The 27,383-nt window shown below is 46.4% G+C and overlaps 1 protein-coding gene across 3 annotated transcripts in view; it reads left to right on the top strand.

Moving 5' to 3' along the window:
- LOC144942924 (sodium channel protein type 2 subunit alpha-like) overlaps positions 1 to 27,383 on the top strand; it is a 100,612-nt gene that overhangs the window by 51,482 nt on the left and 21,747 nt on the right. For all 3 annotated transcript variants that reach the window (XM_078869965.1, XM_078869972.1, XM_078869955.1), the window contains exons 16-21: positions 165 to 338; positions 4,614 to 4,970; positions 9,859 to 10,122; positions 12,733 to 12,966; positions 22,139 to 22,259; positions 25,127 to 25,281. In XM_078869965.1, the coding sequence (XP_078726091.1) occupies positions 165 to 338; positions 4,614 to 4,970; positions 9,859 to 10,122; positions 12,733 to 12,966; positions 22,139 to 22,259; positions 25,127 to 25,281 (1,305 nt within the window). The remainder of the gene's footprint in view (positions 1 to 164; positions 339 to 4,613; positions 4,971 to 9,858; positions 10,123 to 12,732; positions 12,967 to 22,138; positions 22,260 to 25,126; positions 25,282 to 27,383) is intronic.

Genomic DNA, 27,383 nt, shown 5'->3' with positions numbered 1-27,383 from the left:
GGCCCTTCCACCAGCAGTGGGAAGGTTGCAGCTTTAACTATTTAGCACATTGCATCGCAACCCCAAATAGTGACAATTCATCCAACCACTGTTAGAGGGGGGGGGGGGGTAACACTTCACTATCCTCACATGTTACATGACCCGTTCGTGCTGCCCAACCCCAGGTGTTCACGGGCATATTCACGGCGGAGATGGTGCTGAAGATTGCGGCTCAAGATCCCTACTACTACTTCCAGCAGGGCTGGAACATCTTCGACAGCATCATCGTCAGCCTCTCGCTCATGGAGCTGGGGCTGTCTTCCGTGGACGGTCTCTCTGTGCTGCGTTCCTTCCGCCTCGTAAGTCCCACCCCCCCCCAAACTTTCCGCCCAACCCTCAACTATTTACTATTTTACTATTGCAAGGTAAGGGCCACAGAGCTATGTAGCTCTTTTTCAGAAGCGCCCTGGCCACAAATAACAGCCCAACGAAGTGGCTTATAGTAGCCAAGACAAAGATGCTGCGAGTTCAATTCCCGGCCACGATCAACATCAGTGACGATGATGTTGTGTAAAGCACTGGGAGACAAAAGCTACCAGGCGTGGTGCTGGCCACACCACCCCCTTGTGCGCTGTGCTGGTTGCATGCTCACACAACAAATACAAAGATCCCCCGTATAGCCTTAACAGACTGTAGGGGCAAGTGCTGTTAGCGAGCACCTACGAAGGCCGGCACGGCACATGAGGGGGTGCGTGGTCTGCACCATGCCCGCCACCTTTGTCTCCCCAGTGGCGATGTTTACACACTGCACCAGGCATTCATTTGAGGCTGAGTCGACCTATGGAAAGCCCAGGACTGAGAACGCACACACACACGCATCCATGCTCACATATGTATGCACACATACGCAACCTCAAACACCAAAACACTTGCACACTCATGCACTCAATTACTCAACCAATCACTCACAGCTCTCTTTCTTGTTTTGACTCACCCACCCACTCCTACAGACCCACTCTCCAGACTTAGAATGTGGGTTATGGATTTATTAAATATATCATGGAAAAATATTATAAAAACCGATGTTCAGCATAACATTGCAATTGTACAGGGACAACATGCAATAACATTCATTCTGACACGAACATTTTTTTTTAATGTTTTAGAGAGGTAAATGTTTAAGTGGCAAAAAAAATGTACTAATGAATAATTTACAAACCTGTCAATCCACTGCTCTGTCGATCATGGGGGTTGTTTGACCATATTTCACCACACTGGTTAGTGTGGGTTGGTGATGGGGGGGGGTCCAGACCGGTTCCGAATCACTCGCCAATGATGTTATCCATTCCTCACAAATAAAATTCAGGTTGCCAAGTTCATAGTGCAGTGCGCTAACCACTGCATCACCGCTCCATCCCACGTAGATTCAAAACAAAAGAAACAAAGGCAGATATTTTTATTGTCAATTCCAAACAAGAGTCACGCTGTTTCCGCAATTCTTTGTAATTATTATTGCCGCTGAACTCACTTTAATCTCGTTGACTTCAGTCACAAAATGTTTGATGAAGCTCTTCACATGCAGCACAATACAAACAGGAATCACCTGCTCTTTACCGCCGGTGCCGTTTGTTGTTCCAAGCCCGCACGTCTCCCCGCCTCGCTCAGCCCCAGCACACACACACAGAGAGAGCTGCTGTCAAAGAGAGGCCGGGCAATTGTCAGACCTGTCACGTTTGCGGAAATTAATTTAATAGAGGTCGTCCGCAGTGAGGTTCGCATGACTGTGCTGAACGCGCGGCGTGGAGGAGGAGGATGCGAAGCAGTGGAGCCTGCCGCTGTTAGCACAGCGACCCTCCCCGCTTTAATGGAAACGAACCCCAAGACAAACACGGAAAAATGTACAATATACACTCTCGCACAAACACTCGGAAGGATATGTACACATACAGAGATCCCCGGATAGCCTAAACACACCTTTTTTTTCCAGCAAGCGCTTTTTGCGAGCGCCTCTCAAGGCCGGCACTGTGGCACACGAGGGGGTGGGTGGCCAGCACCACGCCCGGCCGCCTTTGTCTCCCAAGTGGCGATGTTTACACATCGCACCGGCTAATCATTTGAGGTTGAGTCGACCTAGGGGAAACCCAAAAATCAGGTTAATATATTCACCACTGTTATGTGGGAATCGAACTCGGGTTGGCAGTTACGCAACACAGTGCGCTCACCACTGCACCACCGCTCCGCACGCACACGCACAGGGACGCGTGCACATGGCACATCCACCCCGCACGCACACAACGCTTTGGTGCTTTTATTGCCACGGACATCTGCCCAGTTTTTACCCGAGCACAAAGCTGCCGCTTTGTTGACACTGCGAGAGGTGGGAATGGAGCGTTTTCGAATGCGGCCGGCTCTAATGTGCATTGCGCACTGTGCCGCCATCTCCCCCAGGGCACCGTGATGCCCCGGCGTGCACAGTGCATTGTGTGTGCGGTTTGCTCTGCTGCATCTCTTCGTCTAACGAGAACGCACGAGGTTTGCGAACCGAGGCGAAGCGCCCGGGCTTCCACCGAGGCCCAACGGGCATCCATTGCCCGAGCGCCTCTGGAATGGGCAGAACGTTTCAACGTGCGGCAACCTCCCCCGCCTGCTTTCCACACCCCCTTTTCTTTCATAAACGAACAAAAGCATTACTTAATATGCCGGGCCAGTCGATTTTCCAAAACAACACGTGGTTTGAACTGGTTGGACCCACCGATGCAGACGTGGAACCGTTAGAACCAACGTTGGGGCAACGGTTCCAACCACGTTGCTAGCGTCGGTCAATTGGAAAATTTAATTGTAGGATGGAAATTCGAAATCTCGACACGTTCATCAATTCCTCGCGAATACACAAACTGGTACAGTATATACATTTTCCTTTCAGGGCAGTTATTGAGAAACGTGTTGAGTGTGTTTTTGCTATTTGTGCTTGTGCACCACAACCAATCCACTATCACAATCGTTTTTTGTACATTGTTTTTGTATATAAATATCATGTCAATTTTGGGACGTAATCTTGTTTATATTTTCTTTAGCTATGAAACAATATTTTTTTCTCACAATAGGAATGCTCAATATTGTAAGGGTCGGTGTTTATTTATAGCCTCCTACTCCATAGATGTCCACAGCAATTACCTTCCACGTGACGCTAACGTTACAAGACAAAAAAGAAACCTCAGTGGCTTTACGGCAGTGTTTGGCACGAGTGAAGGGCTCTGAGTGAGCGCGAATTATAAAGCAGGGTCCAGTTGAGACTCGCGATCTACTAGATTATAGGGGCTCTTAAATTCAAGCGGGTCGTGAGATTAAAAAAAATTGTATGTATGTTGAACTTGTTTGGTACCGTTCGTAGCCTACCGTGATAATTGGAGATTGCTAATTAGTGAGACGAACTCGATGTGAGCGATATCAATTCTGAAACGTATACAATAGCCTTCTGCCTTTGTGTGTATAGATGCGGAGATCCCACCAACAGACAGGGACCCGGGTAATGGAAATTTCTCGAAATGTAACTCATGACCTGGGGGCTGTCATCATCACCAGTTCATTTTGGTTAAACGAGTGGGGGGAAGAAATTGACAACGGTGCGAGGAGAGAGTTGAAAGGAAATCAGCAGAGGCCAGCTGAGCCATAGAAATTAGCCATTACTCGACTATGGATTGGACAGGTGAGCAGGGGGGGTGAGAGGTGCAATTGAATCCTTTGCCACGGTTAACATCAAGTGACGAGTAATACCATCGCTTTCGCCAATCCACACTGACCAGTGTGGTCAATTTTGGTCAAACAATTCCCATGACCAACACAGCATGGGGAGGTCTTCGTGCATCAGTTGATTGACAAAAGACTGTACATTTTTACTCTTGAACATTAACGCTGATAATTATCGCACCAAATATTTATATCAGGCATGTAACGAAACATTGATTCGTTACATAAAATGGATTCTTACACACGTACATCCACAGAAACATCGGCGGAAAAATAGTGGAAAGTTATGAGCTTCCCTGAACATCAAGATATTTAAATTTTGACTTAAAACTTTCGTGACTGCAGGAATTCATATTTTTTGGTTCTTTTGGTAAAGTCACGTAGATATACAATTAAAAAAGAAAAAGCCTACGACGTTTCGATCGCAACACAAGCGGTCTTCATCAGGCGGAGAGAAGGAAAGGAAAAAAAAAGACCGCTTGTGTTGCGATCGAAACGTCGTGGTTTTTTTTTTCTATCTACGTGACTTTTCCGAAAGAACCAACGAATATCAACATATATATGCACGTGCCCTATTTCCTTTAGCTTTTTCTAGTTGTATGGCTTTTTCAGCCACTGGGGAATGACCATTTCCTTCACCAATATCCCCTTTCGGTGGGCTGTCCACTTGTGTCTGTTACTGCAACTTCCATTGCGTTCATCCCTTCCAACATTTCGTGGTTGACATCCTGTCAGACTGTGGGCTTTCTCTTCCCCGAGCACATCCATAGTGTTTTCAAATGCTGGTGTATTTAGACGCTTTATACATCCCAAACGGTTGTTTTGTGTCGTTCAAGTGCCCGGGCGTTGTTGTTGTTCACGGGTTGTGCGGTGCGTTTGCTTTTCAGCTCCGCGTGTTCAAGCTGGCCAAGTCGTGGCCCACGCTCAACATGCTCATCAAGATCATCGGCAACTCGGTGGGCGCCCTCGGCAACCTGACGCTGGTGCTGGCCATCGTCGTCTTCATCTTTGCCGTGGTGGGGATGCAGCTCTTTGGCAAGATGTACAAGGAGTGCGTGTGCAAGATCAGCGAGAATTGCACCCTGCCTCGCTGGCACATGCACGACTTCTTCCACTCGTTCCTCATCGTGTTCCGCGTGCTCTGCGGCGAGTGGATCGAGACCATGTGGGACTGCATGGAGGTGGCCGGCCAGGCCATGTGCCTCATCGTCTTCATGATGGTCATGGTCATCGGCAACCTTGTGGTGAGCGAGTGTGCGCACGCCGTCACGTACGTGTACAGGCCCGGACCTGCAATTGCTTGCTTATGCCACTGCTGGCGGAAAAGCCTCCACTAGAAGGTGCTCCAGTGAGTCCCTCCCGGAGGGTATTTGGCCTACTCTTCGACGCTGGTATAGCCAGCCCATACTGTTTGTCTCCCACTGCGATCGTGACGAGAGATCAGGCCGGCTAAAAAACGCATTCTGGGACGATTACAGATGTTATTCTGCGTTGTGTTTTTGTCCTCTGTCGCATCACGTGGATGGTTGAGATGACTGGACAACTTCACAAAGAGGGAATGCGAGTGGGTCTTGTAATGGAAACACTTTATTCAGAAGTGCTCTTCTGGGTAGCTTTTGTATCTCTGCAAGTGACTAAGAGACACACACATCAGCCCACGCCACAAAAACACCACTCTACTCAATCCCGCAGTCGCCCACTGAGCTGGAACTCAATATAACACAACAAGAATATTTAACAAAAAGACCTAAAAAAAAATATTTCAGCCAAAGTGTCCTATTAAAAACCACTGTAATCTATATATATAAACGGGAAATTTGTGAAAATGTGTCTGTTCAAAATGTTTAGCATACTTCCCAACATGCAATAATTTGGCATGTGGGTAGCTTCCAGACTATACAAAATTAAAAAAGTATAAAAATAGACTTTTGTATTTTTGGGGGGGGGGGGGGGCGCAATAATGGATATAGTTTGCATGGCAAGTGAGCGGTGACGTCACATCTGTGATGTCACCCGCATGCGTCAGCATCACGCTGACGTCACGCATTCCCCCCAAAACTCTCCGCGTAGGCCGTGTATTAATCCAAGACAAGAATCCAAGTCTTGGGCGAAGCCGGGTAGTAAAGCTAGTGGTACATAAATTAAACAATATTTGCTTGTAGAAATGAATAACATTTCATATCGAATTATATGAGACGAATAATACTGTACCAACCACAAAACAAATAAGTGTCTCCTCTCTGAATCAACCATTACATTAATCTCGACCACAATAAGCAAACAAAATCTGTTCATACCAAATTACCTTATACAGTACTCAATGCTGAATGATGCGAAGCTGTAGGAGCCACCATTGTGTTTCAACCGTTAACACCGAATAAGTTCAATATTCTAGATTTGAAGCTTTCGTGACTGCAAGGATTCATATTCTTAGGTTTTTTCGGTAAAGTCACGTAGGTAAAACATTAAAATTAATAAAAGTAAAATAAAATAAATCACGACGTTTCAGCTGTCGTGGCTGTGACGGTTCCATCTGAAGACGGAAGCTTGTGTTGCCTCCGAAACGTCGTGATTTTTATTTTATTTAACTTTTATTAATTTTAATGTTTTACCTACGTGACTTTACCGAAAAAACCTAAGAATAAGTTCAATATTGAATTGAACCGTCCAAAAAATGGCCTCTACTTTTGCCATTAATAATGTATACAGTAGTATTAATCACTCTTTGATTTTCCAAAGCAAAGATAACTCGTAAATATTAAATAAATGCAACAACGAGGCATCGGACGTCATTCTGTTTTAACACGGTAGCACCTATAATGGCAAACTACGTAACATAAAAAAAAACTCAAAGAAACATCCTGTCCCAGCAACAGTGACAACGCCATGCTGTTCTATTCCCCTGTAGATGGAACTGAGCAAACAGGTCGCCGCAGCTGTTGGATTAAATTATCAAAATCTACTTTAATGTTAGATTTAATTATAAGCCTATTAAGCTCTATCCAACTCATCAACAATCAATTAACATTTAGTTCATCTAACAAATTATCATTTAAATATATGCCCATTATTGTAACTGTACACAGCTAGGCTCTTAAACAACTCCCGCTGAGCCCGCACTGAAGAGAGGCACCGACTGTGAATTTTACAACTGAATCAGAATCTTTATTTATCCTGACAAATATTCTGCTCCCTGGGCATGGCCTAGGACAAATACACAGCTCTGAAATGTGTTCCTGTATAATGGAGGACCCATTGCTGTTAACGAGCGCCTATTCGGGCCGGATCTGCATGCATGTAAACAAGCATGAAATGCAGCCATCAGTCCACGTTCCTGACCACTACTTTTCCCCACGATAATATTCAATGTACCACGTGTGAATTGAAGGCTGAGTTAACCTAGGATAGACTCAGGCAAGGTTACTACTTCACATTGATCTGCATGAGCAAAAAATGTCACCCAGATTGTCAAAGTTGTAGCGTCGTGCACAAACAACAACTATACCACTTCCCGTGCTCCACACACTCATACCTCAAACACTCAGGGGCAACAACAGCCGACATTCGAACACTAAGTGGCGGTGATGTCACCACGGTGCCTGTGCCAGGCCAGGTGCACTTTGAGGCCACACTTCTGCATGCATTCACAAGAAGAATTCCCTCACCATATGGGTACATCCACCTCGATTTGCTTATAAATAACGAAGACTGCAAGGCAGCATGGAGGGGATTCTCCCTCCTGCCCTCCCATCCATCCTCTGTCCATCTGTCCCCCCTCTCTCCTATCCCTTCGTAGCATCATCCTCGCTCCCAGCGCTCACCCACTGTTCACACCTCCCTCCCTCGGTGTGATCGCCCACCTTGTGAAATCTGGGTGTTTGGACTTGGACTCCTGTACGTGGCCAACCATCTGAGATGCTCGCGTGATTTCGGTCGACAACATGCCCAACCACGCTTGTGGGTCCCAGTCGCGTATCGTTGGTGATCGTCCCCCTACGCCTGAGCTTTGAAAGAAACGTCCGGCGATGTTTCCGTCGCCAAAGATGTGGCAAATGGTCGGGGCGACGCGTCTCGGGCGATTAATCAAAGACGTGAGGCCATCCCTGACTCTTAACGTGTCCGTTCTGTTCTGCTCAGTCGGACGATGCTAGCACCGCGGTTGCAGTCAGACATCTCTGTCTCTGTAAACAAGATGCAAGCTGGTGTGTGCCCCCCCAGCCAGCATCGTAGCCTCGATCGCTCCCATCTCCAGCTCTTGTTCCCGGCCGCAGCTCGCGCACTCGGCTTCCGCACAACACGCCGACACGGAGTCGTATTTAAAGCGGACCTCGCTGTGGGAATATAACATTTCTCGGGGCTGGGTGGGTGCTCTGCCGCGTGATCCTCTGGTCAGTTCTTCATGCGAGAGATCATTATCGAGGTGCGATCTGCCGTGATAAACTTCTCAAAGAAAACGGGGTCACTTAAATAAATATAAATCCCCCCCCCCCCAAATTAAAAGAGAGGCATCCGAATAAAGTTATCATGTTAATGGCACATCAATTATTGCGACAAATTGTTTAATAACAAGCTATCAATAATTAATTGCTTACTGTGAGCACGAACATTAATTATCTAAAGTTAATTAACGGTAGCATATTGAATTACAAAGTAATTCTTGGAAAAAATAAATTTTAAAAAGTTTATGACCGGAATCACATTCGTAGGCATTTTGAACAAGTTGCATTAACTGAACAGTAATTGATGGTTAAGAAATCATCACAATCATGTGACTACATTCATGCAGCTCATTGAGAGCCGAGTTAATATGTGGAAAATGTAAAATGTCGCTTCATTATGGTTTTACTTCATTTCATATGAATTCCGATTGTGGCACAATAATGTAACCACTTACTGAGCCAATCTGTACAAATCAGTGCTATTGGTTTGTGTTCAGTGAGTTCACAAATTATGTGAAAGGAACCTTCATACATTTTAACAAAAGCAGAGCATTAGCGATATATTAATTTTCCTATAAAATATGAGAGAATAAAACAAGGTTGCGTTGAAGGCCAATATTGATATTTAACCTCATCGTGAAGGCTAAAACGCTTTGTCTAAATTCAATGCTTAACTGTTTCTCTATTCCTCTGTCCCCTATTCTACCACCCCATCTATTTTCCTCTCTTCCCTCCACTGTATCTCACCCACTTCCCTCCCCCTATCTCTCTCCCGGTTTATCTCACCTCTCGCTCTCATTCCCACCTCTCCCTTTAACCGTCTCAATCTCTCTTGCCTCTCTCTCTCTCTAATCCTCCCTCCCACTGCTTGTCGCTTTCTCTTGCTCTCTGTTTCACGCCCTTCACTCTCTCCCCGCGCCTATCCTCTTCGTCTTTTTCTCCCTTCGCTATCTCCCTCCTCCTCCTATCTCTCTGCTCTGTCACACGTGCATGGGATTCACGCCCGGGATGGAGGGCGAGTGACGTCATCGCGCAGATGTGCGCGGTCAAGCTAGCCAGCCAGCAAAACTAACAAAAAGATAGCTGGACAAGCGTCAAACGGTATCAGATGGGCAACTTATTGTTTTGTACTATGTCTAAAACACGAATTCACATTTCCTCAGATGTGTTATGCTACAATGTCATTGTAGTGTATTTTGTATGCTTGTGGCTGTAAATTGTCTTGTGGCACAAATACATTTTAACAACACCTCAGCACTAGTCAGACTTTATTGAAATATCGCATTATACTTTTTAATGGATTGGACACCTCACAATGAACCCCGCGACCTTAGCGTGATTTTCAGTGACGGCCAGCATTGGTGACATCTGAAGCTGTGTAGCCAGGGCTTTGTGCTGTTGCGTGCTCATTGAGGGAGTGACATTTACTGTGCATGCCTGTAAAGTTAGGACGATGTGGTCCACATGTGGTGTGTCTATGCAGTTACATTCGTGTGCTCTGCACCCATGTTGTGACGTTGTGGTGTTCAGGTGCTCTATGCCAATGTAATGAGAGATGCTTGACACGCGCGCCAATCTAGCAATGCCGCCGTTCACGTGTGGCGTTGCCAATGCGGCGAGGGACACGCACTCTGCTGGCCGCCTTGGTGTTCCAGCGTAGTGCTGTGCCCATCTGCCCCACCGACCGACGCAGGTGCTCAACCTCTTCCTGGCGCTGCTGCTGAGCTCCTTCAGCGGCGACAACTTGTCAGCCACGGACGACGACGGGGAGATGAACAACCTGCAGGTGGCCATCGGCCGCATCGAGCGTGGCGTCTCCTTCATCAAGCGTTCCATCTGCGACGTCTTCCGCAAGGCGCTCAAACGCAGCTGTGACAACGAGGAGATGAAGGCCCTGGATGACCTCGGAGGCCTCGACAAGATGGAGATCTATGTGGGGAATCACACGGGCGTGCAGGTACCACGCGACGCCGACACCCCTGTTCTGCTGACGCATGCGAGCCGAGGCAGCGTGGAGCCGAGCCAGAGTCAAACTGTGATGTTCCGGGCTCACGAAACATCTGAATCTTGCTTGGGGCCAAGCGTGGGCCAAGGGCAGGGTTAATGGCGTTGCTCCCTGCGTGTGATGTCGTCGATACCGGGCCGACTCAGCGTGGCTACGGCGCAGCTCAGTTATGAAGTTTAAAAGAGGTATGAGGTCGATGGATCGACATTCGGCGCTTGGTTTGAAGAATTTAAACTTTGTTAACCATCAAAACACCTACATTATACTTCACAGCGAGCATTCATTTCTCTTCGATTGCAAGCATCCTCATTCGTATTGGCCAATGATGAGATTAGTGCTGCGATAAGAGAACCACATCCATTCTAGGTAACACCGGTGTAATATAACACATCAACTAAATAATGAAATCTCAATTAAACCATAAAGTACGGATACATCACTTGTATCACCTCCCTGAATCGTTGTGATGGGGTAAGATAATCATATATCCCTATTTGTTTTATTTCATGGATATTCACGTACACCAAGCTCTCAGGATGAATGGATATTCAGACGACACAATCCGTAAAGCTATCACCCCAACCGTTGGGAAAGAACCATCTGAGGACCCAATCAAAACCATCACCTTGCCATACATAGCAGGGGTCACTATAAAAAGATTTCCAAAATCATAAGCAAACACAAGATCCAGGTTCGATTTAACACAGTACATAAAATTTGTCATCTGATCCCATCTGTGAAGGATGTGATCCCTGACATGCAATACCCCGGCGTCTACAACCGAAGCTGTGTCTGCGGCAGTAGTTACATTGGGGAAACGAAGCGACATGTCTCGGACCATGTTCGTGAGCATAAGGCAGATCTGAAACACGGTAGGACCAATACCTCGGCCGTGGCTGATCATTGTTTTAATGTGGTGGGCTCACACGAAATGTATTTTTCTTAGACGAAGGTACTTTACAAACCCACTGGCTATCAACAAAGATTCGTTCATGAAGCCATCCATATATACAAACATAATTTCAACCGAGAAGATGGGTACAAACTGAGCAATCATTGGAAGGACGTTATCAACCAGTTTAAGTCATAACTGGCTGTGATGTTCCCATCCTACCACCTTCCGATGTTAGTTGTTCATTAACAGGTTGACACTAACACAGCCACCTTCGCGCGCCGACCTAGATGCTGCGGCTCTGCGATCTCCCATGAACATGCTAATCTCCCACATTAACATAGCCACCTCAGGGCGCGTGCCGTGGAGACCGCTCACCGATCTTACCTTAACATGCTAATTTTCACCTGGCAGCCCTTTGATTGGTGGAAAACCAACCACCGTCGTGGTTGCTGCCCACCACTTACATTAACATTAGCTGCCCCGCCCATTCTGCTGACATTTGGGCTACGCCCATTTCAAACCTTTATCAGCAGTTTGCCTTTAGAAGCTAACCCCCTTTTCCTGATGACGAAAGCTTTAAGTCAAGATTTTTCCAAAAGAAGTTAAATTCTTCTGTTGGATACTACATTGCCACTAAGGTTTTTTTTTGCCAGTTTGTACAATGCTAAACAGAGGGACTGTGACATGGTAATGCTTCGTGGTATTTTTTTGTCATAGAAAAAAATGTCATCAGCGGGAAACAGTTTGTTTTGACAAAGTAGATTTTACAAAAGAGGCATTGCAGCTAAACAGATGCCACAGGAATTTGACACCGTTGATTCACACTTTAATACCTAATAATAACATCGTAATTCCAAACGCACTTGATAAACAACTGGAAATGCAGGCATTTTGTGTCTCTTCTGTTATATAAATACGACATATTCAGATTATTTGGTAAGTAAGTACAGAAACTTGGCATGTTCACACATTGACTCTCTCTTTTGAATTCTACCAAAGTGCTGAATCAAATAGAAAAGTAACACAACACTAATCAGAAAGGAAAATGGGCTACGGTGCTTTTGGCAAATCTTTTATTGAATCAGTCTGGCAAGAACTGCCCGCCCATGTAACTGTACAGCATGCTGATTGCAACTGGCAGTCGACCATGCGTCCATGTGTACATATGTGAGTGCGTGCGCGTGTGCCCACTTGTATGTATATGTCCTGCATGTGTCGTGTGTTTGTGAGTGCCTGCATCTGTGCTTATGTTTCTGCTGTGTGCGTGCGCGTGTTGCATGTATGCTGTGTGTGTGTTAGTATGTATGTTTCATGTGCTGTGTGTGTGTTGCATGTGCTGTGTGTATTTGCTTGTGTACATGCTGTGCACGTCTTTGGCAGTGGTTAACGTTCTGCTCTATGAGCCCGGCGGCTTAGTGTGATTCCCGGCCATGGCTAACATCAAGGAGCGAGTGATATCCGAACCGGTTCTGGGCCTCCCCTAGGTCTACTCAGCCTTAAAAATTTGCGCTGGGGAAGCAGGGTTTGCCAAACATGGTGTAGACCACACCACATTTCCATAGGGCGACGTGCCAACCTTCAAAGGTACTCGCTAACTCGCCCCAACAGCCTGTTGTAGACTACAAGGTGGGGGGAGGGTGCATCTCTGTGTGTGCGCGTGCGTCCAGGGAGATTCAATCGTGAAGGACGGGAACGGCGTGGCGAGCGGCGCCGCCGGCGTGGGGAACAGCTTGAAGAACCACCACGTGCTGGACGTCGACCGTCTCGGCTTCCTCACCAATCCCAACCTGGGCGTGCGCGTTCCCATCGCCGTGGGCGAGTCCGACTTCGAGAACCGTGATGAGGAGGATGAGGACGACGACAACCAGACCACGGAGTCTGGCATGGATGGAAGCAAGGAGGTGGGTGCCCTGGGGGGGGGGGGGTGTAGGGGGGGGAGAGGGGGAGACTCGATCGAGATGGACGGGTATATGGTCAAAGCATTGGGGGCGGTGTACCTGTCCGTTGAAGGATCTGAGACGATTCTGGTGGAAATTCCACATTCCTATGGAGGTGCTGCATTGGAGTAGCTGTTGTTAGCACGCTGGACCTGCAATTCAAAGGTCGCTGGTTTAACTGGACCCCTGGCGCAACAGTTGTAAACCCAGCAGGATAATTGGGTCCCCCACAAAGAGTTGATAGGCAGGCCACGTGCGGTGGGGTAAAGTGTGGGCACTCCCATCTCTTCCAGGATGTCTGGCAGCTTGGAGTAGGCCAAGTACTCGTTGTATGTATCCTGTAGAGATCGTGGAGGGCCTTCATCCAGCAGTGCCCTGAAAAAACAGTTACAGGGCTGCTCCTTCACCTCTGGCGTGGTGCGGTCTCTCTCTCGTCAACTTAAAGTCTTTCATGACTGCAGGAATTCATATTCCTGGGTCTTTCGGTAAAGTCACGTAGATAGGTTCAAAGAAAATAACAAAAAACTACAACGTTTCGATCGCAACACAAGCGTCATCAGGAAGGTGACGAACGCTTGTGCTGCGATCGAAACGTCGTAGTTTTTTTGTTATTTTTTGTTATTTTCTTTGAACCTATCTACGTGACTTGACCGAAAGAGCCAAGAATATGGTCACTCGTTCCCTTGAATGAGTGACCACTTTGTAGGATGCATCCCCGACCGGGATTTGAACTCACGACCATCTGATTACGAGCCATGTGTCCTGGTCACAGAGGTCCCCTTCACCCCAGTTGGGTGGAATTCAGATACTTGAGTGAAATTTCCCAAATAAAAGATGCACAGGTCCAGAGCCTGAAGGATAGGGGAGCTTATAGAAGCTCTCACGTACAGAAAGAGGAATGTGAGGAGGTGACAAGAAGCGAGAGGTTTCTCCGACTATTAACAATAATAATAATCATTTATCGTGCAGCCGTTTTCAATTCCACTGCTGGATAATGGCCCTGTGCATGTCGTATCGGTTGTGGGGTTTGTTTAATCATACTTCACCACGCTGGTGCGTGCTGCTTGATGAAGGTGGAGTTTTTAGCACAAGTGTGCAAATCATTGCACCACTGCTCCGCCTAACAATTATCACAATAAATAAATAATGCCCCTTATTTTATCCAGGAAATTCTCACTATGTCTTAAGACTTTTTTTATGAAAATTTGGACGTTTGGCCAATTCCATAATGCTTCCATGTGGGACAGAACCAGAATAGTCAGAGAAAACCCACATTGTAAACACTCAATGGCTCTGCATAGATAGATTCAAGAATCCATTGCTGTATTGCTATCTCCTGGCCACCTCGCAACCCACAGGAAGACGGTGAGATGCAGCTGTAACAAGCAAATTGGCAAAAGTGAACAGTATTTATTGACTTGTATTACCCTGTTTCGTCTGAGGTTTTTCTAGATGTATGTATGTGTGTGTTGAACTTCCTTTTTGCACTGCACGTAGCCAATCGGGCCAATCGGAGGTGGGGGGAAATACTATAATTCAAGTCTAATACACAGAAACTAATGCTGCCCTATACGTGTGATCACTACTGCCACAGCCTGTAACGTCAACAGACTGTTGTCAATCTAACCATTAACCTTTCTCGAGTGATATAAAATGAATAACGATATTATTTTACGTACCTTAGTTGAGCCACTGCTGAATGGGCGCCAGCACGTCAATGATGGGGCTTGTTTTACCATACTTCACCACACTGGTCAGTGTGGGTTGGTGAAGGGTGGAAGGGGGGAGAGCAAAGAATGCTTCATATACCATCGACAGCCTCAGCCAGGAACCGAACTTATGTTTCCAGGTTTGTAGTGCCCACCCGGCAAGGATGATATGCAGTGTTTGAACACTGCAATGATCTCCCGTTCTACGGCACGCCGTGCAGTGTGGGATATCGAGTCCTACGAGCTACAGTGTGGAAACACCGCAATGTGCACGATAACAATAACGGAGCAGAAAGTCCATTAATTTTATATGGAAGCAGTTTCAGTCGCTGTGCCCTTGAGGCTGGACTGTAAGCAATTCCACACTCATCACGATGCTCTGAAAGCAATTTTCAAAGAACATAAAGAATTGCGTGAGCATGGTTAGCTGCAATCCAGGCAGGCAGAGATCAATTTCAAAGAGATGAGAATATCATGGTTTTGCGCTAGTGGTACATATGAGTGCAGCTTGCAGTAGAAATGTTTAAACGTTTGATAAAAGTTGCGTGGCCCTGTGGGCAAGTGACACTGCATTGAATAGCGGGTGTGTCTCAGGCTTACGTGCTCATGTGCCGGTGTTATCGGCCGTTTGTTTTTTGTTTCTGTCCATAACAAAACCACATTGTGTGTGTAGGCAAATGCAGTTGCCACCCAAACCGATAGCAGAACTCCGGAGAACAATTTTCTGTATGGGATCACAGGGTTGTTTTTGGACAAACGGTGACATGTTTTAAGATGTTTACCCTGCTGAGGAAGGCCATCCGTCGCTCTGCTAGCTATCGATGACCGTACAATGTAGGACGGCAATTGATAGCATCGAGTATTGGTGTGAAATATCTGTGTGGGATATCTGGGTGATTTTGCCCTGCAAATGTGTTGATGGTCCAGTAAAATAGAATGATGCAGCAGAAAAGAAAACTCTGCCTTAATTTTTGGCAAGAGTGAAGTGCTGAGAAAAGCTGAGAAAATGTGTTTTTTTTACATTGCATAAACAATCTCGACATTAGCCAGAAGGACCTCCACCGAGTGTCACTTGGGATTATCTAAACGAGAATGTTGTCTCGTGTATTCGGAAAACTGCATCGAAAAACAAGTATGTATGCAAAATAATACCAAAACATGCAGATAGGTCAACAATCTATTTGCTGTTGTTCCTTCGACACCTCGTTGCCACGACATACAATGTCTAATTCCTCGACGTAATTGCTCAATTATTTAGTCCGCGTAATATTTTGGCAGATGTCCAATGTTGGCATAATGAACATTGACAAACACGACCACGCCAAGCCTTTCTGACGTCAATATACAGCGCGCAACGTTGCCTAAACAAAACCTGCACGCAGTGAACTCAATGTGTGCTCTCATTTTCATTCCGATGCTAAACATTAGGCTCACTAATTATAGATGCCAGGCCGGAAGGCAACATTTGAAAGTTGTGCCACTGGCTCCGCATGAGAAGAAAGCTGAATTGCTACCCTCTCATCCCACATGTGACCGGTATTTCTTAGTGGTGAGTGGTGTTTCTTGGTAGTGAGTGGTGTTTCTTGGTAGTGAATGGTGTTTCTTGGTGGTGAGTGGTGTTTCTTGGTAGTGAGCGGTGTTTCTTGGTAGTGAGCGGTGTTTCTTGGTGGTGAGCGGTGTTTCTTGGTGGTGAGCGGTGTTTCTTGGTGGTGAGCGGTGTTTCTTGGTGGTGAGCGGTGTTTCTTGGTGGTGAGCGGTGTTTCTTGGTAGTGAGCGTTGTTTCTTGGTAGTGAGTGGTGTTTCTTGGTAGTGAGCTGTGTTTCTTGGTGGTGAGCGGTGTTTCTTGGTGGTAGTGAGCGGTGTTTCTTGGTGGTGAGCGGTGTTTCTTGGTAGTGAGCGGTGTTTCTTGGTGGTGAGTGGTGTTTCTTGGTGGTGAGTGATGTTTCTTGGTGGTGAGTGGTGTTTCTTGGTGGTAGTGAGCGGTGTTTCTTGGTGGTGAGCGGTGTTTCTTGGTGGTGAGCGGTGTTTCTTGGTGGTGAGCGGTGTTTCTTGGTGGTGAGCTGTGTTTCTTGGTGGTGAGCGGTGTTTCTTGGTAGTGAGCGGTGTTTCTTGGTGGTGAGCGGTGTTTCTTGGTAGTGAGCGGTGTTTCTTGGTGGTGAACGGTGTTTCTTGGTGGTGAGTGGTGTTTCTTGGTGGTGAGCGGTGTCTTGGTCATGAGTAGTGTTTCTTTGTGGTGAGTGTTGTTGTGACCTCTGTTGTTTTGGAGGTGCATTGTAACCTCCTGTTCAAAGTTGCTTCTGATTATGCTTGATTTGTATCGGTTGCTGTTGTTTTTGGACGCTTGATGGCAAGAAACAGCACGACCCGTTTCACTTTGCGAGTTGTGCTGATATGTCAGCGCATTATCCATGACTGCCTTTGACACAAGCGGCACAAACTAATAAGTCCTAACAAGAAGATAGATATCCTCTCTTTGTTCTCCGCCACTTGTTTTCGTATAATCTTCCGTAGAATTTCCCGTGACTGTTCTTGTTTGTTACTTTTGATTTGTGCTGAAAGGCCATTGCACCATAATAAGTTGCTTCCACAGAGATGGCTCGGGAAACGAATGGATGTCATTATAACGCACATTATTCCTTGACGAATTATTCATATTTCGAATACATTATGTATGCAACTAATTGGAAATTATAGTATTTCCACTTGATAAATGTTTAAGAACATAATTTGAGTGCAGAAATTATCCTGGAATATTTTTTCTTCTTCTAATTCACTCGTAAGTAACTCGTGCAGTTTCACTATTAATTTGACGAAAGTTGTTTCAGTTGAAGACAGATCTTTCAATCATTGACAATTCATACCTTACAGTTTAAAACAAATTACCGTATTGTTATGCCGTCATACTAAATAAAAGCAAACAATGTGCACTATTATCTTTAGAAAACACTCAATATGAGTGTCTTTTTCACGTGCTAATAATACAATTATCACACAATAGTAATATTAATAATCATATATCGTTCTCAAGTATTATCGTGTACATACTTATTATGGAGCAGTGAAACATAATGAGCGTGATACAATAAAATTACTCTGGCAAATGTTGAATTACGACTGGATAAAACACCTCGACTTAAAGCTTTCGTGACTGCAGTAATTCATATTCTTTAGGTCTTTCGGTAAAGTCACGTAGATAGGTTCAAATTAATGAAAATTAAATAAACAAAAAACTACGACGTTTCTCTCTCTCTCTCTCTCCGCCTGATGACGACCGCTTGTGTTGCGATCGAAACGTCGTAGCTTTGTTTGGTTTATTTTATTTTTATTAACTTGAACCTATCTACGTGACTTTACCGAAAGACCCAAATAATATCGATAAAAACATTTTTAATGAGCAGAGCAAATTCTTCATGTTACTTAAAACAAGGTAAAGCGGCAGCATTCCATTATGCAATACAAATGCGTTGCAATCGAAACAATTACGAACAAAATCCAACGCAATCACAATTATTCTGACTTGTACAATGTGCGCATCACGTGAGCGGGGCGGCACGCTGTGTCTGTGACAACAGCGGCAAAACGGTAACGACCGCAGAGCGAGAGCGGAGATGCTACGATGCAGGTTCATTCTTTCTAGATTTGAAGCTTTCGTGACTGCAAGGATTCATACTCTTAGGTTTCTTTGGTAAACTCACGTAGGTAAAATAAATAAAATTAAAATTAATAAAAGTAATAATAGAAATAAAATTAAATAACAAATCACGACGTTTCAGAGGCAACACAAGTCTCCGTCATCCGGTGGGACCGTCACAGCTAGATTTACTGTATCAAGTGAGGCAAAAAATTTGAGACAGTAAATCTAGCTGTGACGGTCCCACCTGTTGACGGAGACTTGTGTTGCCTCCGAAACGTCGTGATTTTTTTATTTTATTTCTATTATTACTTTTATTAATTTTAATTTATTTTTTTTACCTACGTGACTTTACCAAAAAAACCTAACAGGTTCATTCTGTCTCACCGCCATGTCGGGAAAGGGCCCCCCCCCCCTGCCCCGTATCAGGAATGTGCCACAGCCATGGCCCTGCCACCTACACAGCGGGCTGTCCAAACGCCACAGAGAGCAGCACTCTCCAGCCAGCCGAAGAAGCATTGCTGGACGGAGCGCAGCGCTGACGCAGAGCCAAGCGGAGAGAAGCCTGCTGCCGTGGTCGGCTGTCACAGCGGGTTTCCGCAGCGGGGTTTTCTCCGCTGCCGCAGCAGGCTGCCGCAGCAGGCTGCCGCAGCAGGCTGCCGCAGCAGGCTGCCGCAGCGGGGTTCTCTCCGCTGCCGCAGCAGGCTGCCGCAGCAGGCTGCCGCAGCAGGCTACCGCAGCAGGCTGCCGCAGCAGGCTACCGCAGCGGGGTTCTCTCCGCTTCCGCAGCAGGCTGCCGCAGCAGGCTGCCGCAGCAGACTGCCGCAGCAGGCTCCCGCAGCAGGCTGCCGCAGCGAGGTTCTCTCCGCTGCCGCAGCAGGCTGCCGCAGCAGGCTTCCGCAGCAGGCTGCCGCAGCAGGCTGCCGCAGCAGGCTGCCGCAGCAGGCTGCCGCAGCAGACTGCCGCAGCAGGCTCCCGCAGCAGGCTGCCGCAGCGAGGTTCTCTCCGCTACCGCAGCAGGCTGCCGCAGCAGGCTGCCGCAGCAGGCTGCCGCAGCAGGCTACCGCAGCAGGCTGCCGCAGCAGGCTACCGCAGCGGGGTTCTCTCCGCTGCCGCAGCAGGCTGCCGCAGCAGGCTGCCGCAGCAGACTGCCGCAGCAGGCTCCCGCAGCAGGCTGCCGCAGCGAGGTTCTCTCCGCTGCCGCAGCAGGCTGCCGCAGCAGGCTCCCGCAGCAGGCTACCGCAGCGGGGTTCTCTCCACTGCGGCAGCCTGCAGCGGGGTTCTCTCCGCTGCCGCAGCAGGCTGCCGCAGCAGGCTGCCGCAGCAGGCTACCACAGCGGGCTTCTCGGGGGTTAAAGGGCCTCGGAGCATTGAGATGCCACGCTGGCGTGGGCTGCGCCGCCGGGCGAGGAAGCCCGTGATTTATCACCGGTCTGAGGGTCCCATCGCTCGATAAGATTTGTTTTTATCAGAGAAAATGTTCGCACACGTGATGATTTATAGGGCTGTCAATTGGTATGAAATTATTGGAATGAATTTATGCAAAAACGTTCGCAAAATTTGCTGGCACCAATGAGTCAATTCAAGTACGAAGCCGCTGGGACTTTTCCACACACCTCTGTGAATCCCACGTACAGAAACGTGAGCGCTGAAATCCTTAAGCAACATTTTCTTCGTATGTACAACAGCTGCTGTTGTGTGGAATACTTAGAATAGTGCCCCGCTCGGTGACACGTCTCCTTCCACCACCTTGTATTTGATTGTCAGCCAACACTGAGTAAAACAACATGGGCATTTTCGTTCTCTTCTAGCATGTGCACCAACAGGTCCAACGATTCCACATTCACTCTCTTTAAGCCCCCCCCCCCTCCCAATACGTTCCTTTCATTAACCACCACATTCAGATAAGCCCCTCCCTCCTTCCTCCCCCCTTAACTTGTATTTAAGAACTTGTATCTTGGAATCTCTGCCTCACTTGATACAACAAATCTAGCTGTGACGGTCCCGCCTGATGACGGAGACTCGTGTTGCCTCCGAAAAGTCGTGATTTATTATTTTATTTCTATTATTACTTTGAGTAATTTTGTATTTAATTCTTTTACCTACGTGGTGACTTTACCAAAAAAACCTAAGAGTATTTCCACCACCGTGTTTATTTTCTCTTCATTAAAGGCAAACGAGAGAAGACGGAGGTCATTCATTCATCGCGATGGGGTGGTCGGGCACCACCGGGTGGGCAAGTGTGAGCAGTGAACTTGGACGTTGTATCACCCGCCTGCCTGACTGCCCGCCGTTCGCAGCTCACGTGTTTTTGTATTTGTTACCCCCCCCGAGGGAAAAGGCAGAGCAAGGATAAAGGCTCGGTGGGCTATATATAGGTGTGCCCATGCACACTATGTACGTTTTATCGTATGCAAGGATTTGCAAGGCACTTGAGAGTTATTAAGCCCTGAAAGAATGAGCTATATCGTTCTCCCAGAGACTCGTGACCTTTTCCATCCAATTTTCCGACGAATCATACGATCGCTGAAACAATGTGTTGTCGGAGAGTTGAGACAGGGGTTTAAGTCTTCCACTTGCAACGCTCGCATGTTTTAAAGATGACTTCAAATTTTTGGCCCTTATTATCACCTCTGTGCCCTCATTTGTTATTTTTATCTTTGTGCCGCTCAGCCGTGTGCGACAATACCACGAACTGTCGCCATGGCCACAAACAAGTGTGCCTGCATATCGCGAGCAATAGCACGTTCGTCCGTTACGTTGGCCCCCAATTAATTGTGCTTGAGCTGTTCTTTTAGTCGGAGTCCTAATTAGCAACATTTCTGCCTTCCAGCTTCTCCTAACCAATTGTGAATTGCGCCATTTAACAAATTTAATCTGATGATGAAAACAGCTGAACTATTATCACCTCCCAGCATCAATGGGTCGCCTGTCGCTGTGCTGGAGCTCAGCTGATTTTTTGGGTTTGGTTACACTGACGCTGACACGCACTCCGCCACTTTGGGGCGATTCCAAATTTTGAATGTTATTCCAAATATGCGTTATACTTAAATGTATGAGAACAACACTTCATCCGAGGTGCTGTGAGAGCCCCCGGGTTGTGTTTTCAGGTTGCACACACAGTAAAAACCCCAAAAACACCTCAGAGGTTCTTCTCACGAAGCATTGGTCCTCATCCGGGAAATGTGGAATTGCCACCACTGGCTTAGGGTTATGAGTGCACATGTAATCACAGCGATACTTTGACTTTTAGACTCTCTAACAAAATAACCTCAGGTCATTCAAAATGAGTTGTACCACAGGCAGAAGATGAAGTGGCCATTTCACTGCTTTTTTACTGAAAAACATTAAAAATCCACGTGCAAATGATGAGGCTGTCAGGTCAACTCCAACACACGTGCTGATTATGTGGTGGATTGGCCTGAATCATTTAGCAGGGGGATTACATCCGCGTAGTTATTCTTTGGTTCTTTCGGTAAAGTCACGTATCTTTATACGTGACTTCTTTCGGTAAAGTCACGTATCTTTATACGTGACTTTACCGAAAGAACCAAAGAATATTTCCTGCAGTCACGAAAGCTCCAAATTAAAAATCCGCGTAGTTGTTTGCGATTGCGCTACGCAGCTCTCCGATGGCTTTCCGGGCTGCACCGCACGTCATTAAGCACGATGTCCGACGTTTCGGTCCACGTGTACGTCCTCGCGAGCCGAAACCCTATTGCCGATGGCATCGTCTCCGTCTGGCCTGTGTTTAAGCGTGCCCTATACCTTTATGCCCCCTGCTGCGCCGCTGCAGAAGCTGGACACGGTGAGCTCGTCCGAGGGCAGCACGGTGGACATCCAGAAGGAGGGAGAGGTGGAGATCCCCGTGGAGCTCGTGGAGGAGATGATGGAGCCAGAGGAGTGCTTCACAGAAGGCATGGCTCGCTGAGAGCTCTCAGCACCACCCCGCTCACCTCGTCTGTCCTGCCCACACATGCGCACACTGTGCTCGATCCCTCCCACCGCGCCTTACCTATGATTTGTATTGGCGCCATTCTTACAGTCCGAGGCTCCCAGGAAGCCGCGATGTGACACAAGCACAGTCTGCAGTAGTTTCACATCAGGGGTTGTGCAGTTGCTATGTGTGATGCCAAGTGAATAATTTTCAGGTAATTAAGAAAAATTGGCAAATTTGGACCATGACGCTCATACTATATGGCCTACTCTTTTCGAATAACTTCACGGAATCTATAAAGTCCACTGTGAAGCAGAAGGTGCATATTTCATAGTTAATGTATGTTGAACTTCTTTCGCACCGCACATCGCCAACCGTGCTAGTGGGAGGTGCTCCAAATATACCCACAGTAATACGCCGCAGTAATAACCAGGGCAGCCTGCCGGGTGCACACCGTGAACCGCTGTCATAAGCAGCCTACACGTTACTGCTGGCCAATTTAACCGCCACTGCCGACGGCCTTCGACTCTCCGCTCGCCAAAAGCTGCAGGTACCCAGCGTTGCGGCTCTCCCAGCTCACACTCGGCATCTGCAAGCCCCATCTGCCCACTTAGCAGCCGAAGATTGCTCTGCTGTGGTGCCAGGTGGTCCCACACGCGTCCAAGCGGACGGACAGACCCCCACGAGTATGCATTTAATGATGTAACGATGCATTCAATATTCCATTTAGGTGATTCATCGATTAAATTGATTCCTGCCCTCTCACAATATGTGCATCGAATCCTATGCATGATAATTGATTCCTTATGATTCGTGCAAATGATATGTAAATTACATGATTATGCTACATCTACGATAACGGAGCAAACTAAATAGCACAATTGAGACGGAACAAATGAGAAACAATGCACATGAAACGGTAAAAATAGACACAAATGTACGAATGCTGAATATAAATAACGACTTCGATTAATTCACTGAATCTCTTAGGAGGGGGTGGTGAATCATTACGTGCTTACTGCCTTGCCTGCTGATCCCAGGACTCTCAACCTCTGCCCACCCTCCACTACCCAAGTGCCCTCCCATTAATTTCATAGGAGCAGAAATGCTAATATTTTTTGCATATTCTGGCATCAGATTGCATAACCTCTCACACTACCATTCATCCACGCAGAACTAATACGTCTTGATGTTTGAAATGGGGTGGCAAATGAGCGTGAAATTTAGTTATCCAAAGCTACATTTTTCTTCTCTGTATAAATCCGCGAGTTAAAAACGCCACCTTGCAACATTCGTGCTGGGTGGCTGCAAGGATGATTTAACTTCACAGGCTCGATTGTGTTCACCGCACGCATGGACATTTGGACGGAAGCGGAATGTGGATTGCGCGGGTAGTACGCATGCATCCACGATGCCGCCAGGATTTGCAGGGGCTGTGGTGTCGAGTCAAATTAACACACCGGGTTCTCGCTGTGACCCAGATTGTAGAACACAACACAAATTAGGAGGCGTATTGTCAGTTTATTTATATGATTACTTATATTCTCTCTACAATGCTGATAATGATCATTTCGTGTTATGTATTATGAGGTTTTGTGTCAGACTGGGACTAGCGTCTGACAGAGGAAGGTCCTTTAGCCTATCAACATCTGGCAGTTCGCTAGGATTGGTTCCAGCAAGCCAGACTCCACTGATGAGACGCTGAATGTCAAAAGCAGTCCAGAGTTTTGCTCCTATTGAAGCAATACTGCTGAAATTATCCACTCCCAAAGGCTGTATTTATGATGGGATGTGTAAAAACTACTTTTTTCATGTAGAAAGCTAGATATGGGAAGGAAACATTTAATCTGCTTGTTTATTAAGATTTATAGGCATGAATTCATCGAGTAGAATAATTGATTTAGCTTAAGACACATGCATCAAACCGTTCATGTAAGGATCTGTTTATTTACAATGTATGCAAAGGATTCATGATTGTTGGCCTTACACTAATGAAGTGAACACAACTGACAGAAACAAATAATAAAATACATATAATACAGTAACATTTTGATGAAAACAAATGATCGATTCTTGAATTGAATCACAATTCCAAATGCTGACAATGATCGAACCTCTTGGGAAGGCGGGGGTGGATCATTATGTACCTACTCAATGCGTCATTCAGAATCTGAGCAGCAGTTTGCCCTGTCCGATGAAGTATGTGCATTTGACCATACTGTAAACAGCTCCATAACTCTTAAAGCAATAACAGTTATTTATTGCGGATAAAATATTTAACTGATATGAAATATGGTGATGAGTTATTCTGCTTTTCGTTTGCTGCTTTAATTGAAGTAACGAGCAATTGGTTAGATGTTGCTTTTGGATGCTTTGCTCGCTTTAATTCAAATCTGTAAATGTACGAGAAAAATCTCAACGACAAACATTCGTGCAGGCACCGTGTGTAAGAAAAAAGCTCTCAGTCTTACGTATTATGGAAAACCACCAGTTCCTGAAGAACTGCATTGTGGTCATCTAAAGTCATCATCAATTCACGGAGAAAATGTGACCAACTAACATCCAGCAGCGAGACAAAGAGACAACTTTAGCTCTAAGCTGATTCGTCTAGTTTATGAATACAACTTTTATCGCAGCCGAACAATAGGAATGATAAACAGATACGTAATAAAATGTGAATTAAAAGCTTCCACGCCCCTTCTTGTTGAAACTCGTACCGCACGAGGGTGTCCCGATCCGTAATGTCTGCCTGGGGGAGAGTGAGCATCTGTTCTGGGGGTGTTGCTGCTGATGTCTCACTCGCTCCACACCTCCTACCCCCCACCACCCTCTCGCATCGCACTCCAGGCTGCCTGCACCGCTTCCCGTACTGCCGCCTGGACGTGGGCACGGACCGCGGGAGGTCCTGGTGGAACCTGCGCCGTGCCTGCTATCGCATCGTGGAGCACAACTGGTTTGAGTCGGTCATCGTGTTCATGATCCTGCTCAGCAGCGGCGCCCTGGTGAGCTTCTTAAACCGGTCACAGGGGATCGCGTCCGTCCGGTGCCCGCGACTACCTGTCCCTCCTCCCATGTATCTCGCGATGGTAACAGTAATAACACTGGTCAACAAAGAAAAAACATTTTTTTCTGGCCTGGACTTTTGCAGCTGTTTTAGACTAATTTCAGGGTTCGGTGAGGGTGCTGATTCCAAATCTGATCTCAGATTTGCTCTATCACATCTCATTTTTATGCTATCGGCATACCCCATTTTCATTGATTTTACCCGAAATTAACTCTGTCACTTATGATTTCAAGTTGTTGCGAGTCAGTGACTGCTTTAGTGTTAAAATATGGTGCTGTATTTTTAGGATAGTGTGTTTATAATATAATTTTATGTAGATATCCACATTTATTTAATATTTTTCTTCTGCAGTTTTTATTGAAAATGCAATATTTGATATATCAAACCTGATGTGATAGACAAAAACTGATGCCAGATTTGGAATCAGCACCCCAAAATGACCTTAAAACCGTTGGAATACCTTGTGCCAGAAAAAGTGTGTTTACCAGTGTAATAGTTGCAAAAGGTGGTAAAGGTTTTTACTATTGTTCTTATTATTACTACTACTGCCCTTGTTTACCCACAGAAGCCTCACTGAGTCCCATGACTCTTTATGAGGAGGGTCCTGCCAAAACAAAACATTTGCAGAATGAGGCGATGATTGCTAGGCATAACCTCAATTGAGTTATTTGTAGGTTATTGTTTGAATTTGCACCATGATACCAGCACACAATGGCCTATTCCTGAAAATGACACTGGATTTTAACTGTGGTGTACTCATTTACACAGCTGGACTGAACATAGGTGGGGGGATAAATGTTGTCTTAAAAGCTTTCGTGACTGCAGGAATTCATATTCTTTGGTTCTTTCGGTAAAGTCACGTAGAACAATTTTTTTTATAAAAACTACGACGTGTTGCAATCATCATCAGGACGATTGCTTGTGTTGCGATCGAAACGTCGTAGTTTTTGTTACAAATTTTCTTCTACTTGACTTCACCGAAAGACCCAAAGAATAAGTGGGGGGATTTAAGAAACTCACATTATTTTAACTGCCATGCCAGGAGATCGCTGGATGGTCATCGTGAACGCTCGCGGTGAGCGGTGTAACATCGCTTACAGAGCAGTACTCATCTTACCAGCCATCACAAAGTTGATGGGCTAGCCCTACAGCGATGTGTTTGACACACATGACGATGTCTGCATGATCCACTAAACCTACTTCGAGAGCGCTGCATCGGCCACGCAAGAGCCATCACGGTCAGATAATGGACGTCTCCACGTATTCGCATTCGTGCCCCGGCTGAAATACCGCATCCCACGGATAGGATAGCCTGAAAACAAAACGTATTATCTCAGAGCACGGCAACGCGTCGCAAAGGTCACGGAGCGATTAGAAGGAGAGTGTGCGCAGTACTGCAGAGTGTCTCGATGGCGCGCTCTGCGTCCGCTCACTCTTTGTGTAAGAACATGGGGCACGGTTTTCGTTTGAGCAAATACCCACCAAGTTTTGACTTAAAGCTTTCGTCACGTCGATAGGTTGTTATTTTCTTTGAACCTATCTACGGGACTTTACCGAAAGACCCAAAGAATACCCACAAAGTTGTTCAGTTTTGGTTTCCAACGGAATGACCCCTATTGTTATTATTGGTTTTGTTCTTACAACTTACTCGAAGCTTCGGGTGTGTCAGCTTCAATTATCTCTGAACAGATTACAACTGTGAGAATATGTTTTCGAATGAATAAACGCATAAAAAATGTAAACACACATTGATTGGCTGATAGCATTTTCATATAGAGGGGACCACATAGCTTGGTGGTTGTGGTTGGGGGGGGAGGAATTTGATGGCTGCTGGCTCACCATGTGGCTGCTGCCTTTCCCGCTCATTCTGTGCTTCCTTGGACCTCGTGAGTCGTTCTCTTTCTCTCTGTTCGAGAACGAGCGAACACTGTGCGGCGAGTCACACGTTTACATTTTCATCATCCATTAAACAAAAAATCTGAAATGACAGTCCTGCAAGTACCGGCTCACACCAGCACTGGCAGAAAGGTCTTCACGTGA

Source organism: Lampetra fluviatilis, chromosome 2 (genome assembly GCF_964198595.1).
Source record: "Lampetra fluviatilis chromosome 2, kcLamFluv1.1, whole genome shotgun sequence".
NCBI classification, from domain to species: Eukaryota; Metazoa; Chordata; class Hyperoartia; order Petromyzontiformes; family Petromyzontidae; genus Lampetra; species Lampetra fluviatilis.
This window is presented reverse-complemented; position numbering and strand designations above follow the sequence as displayed.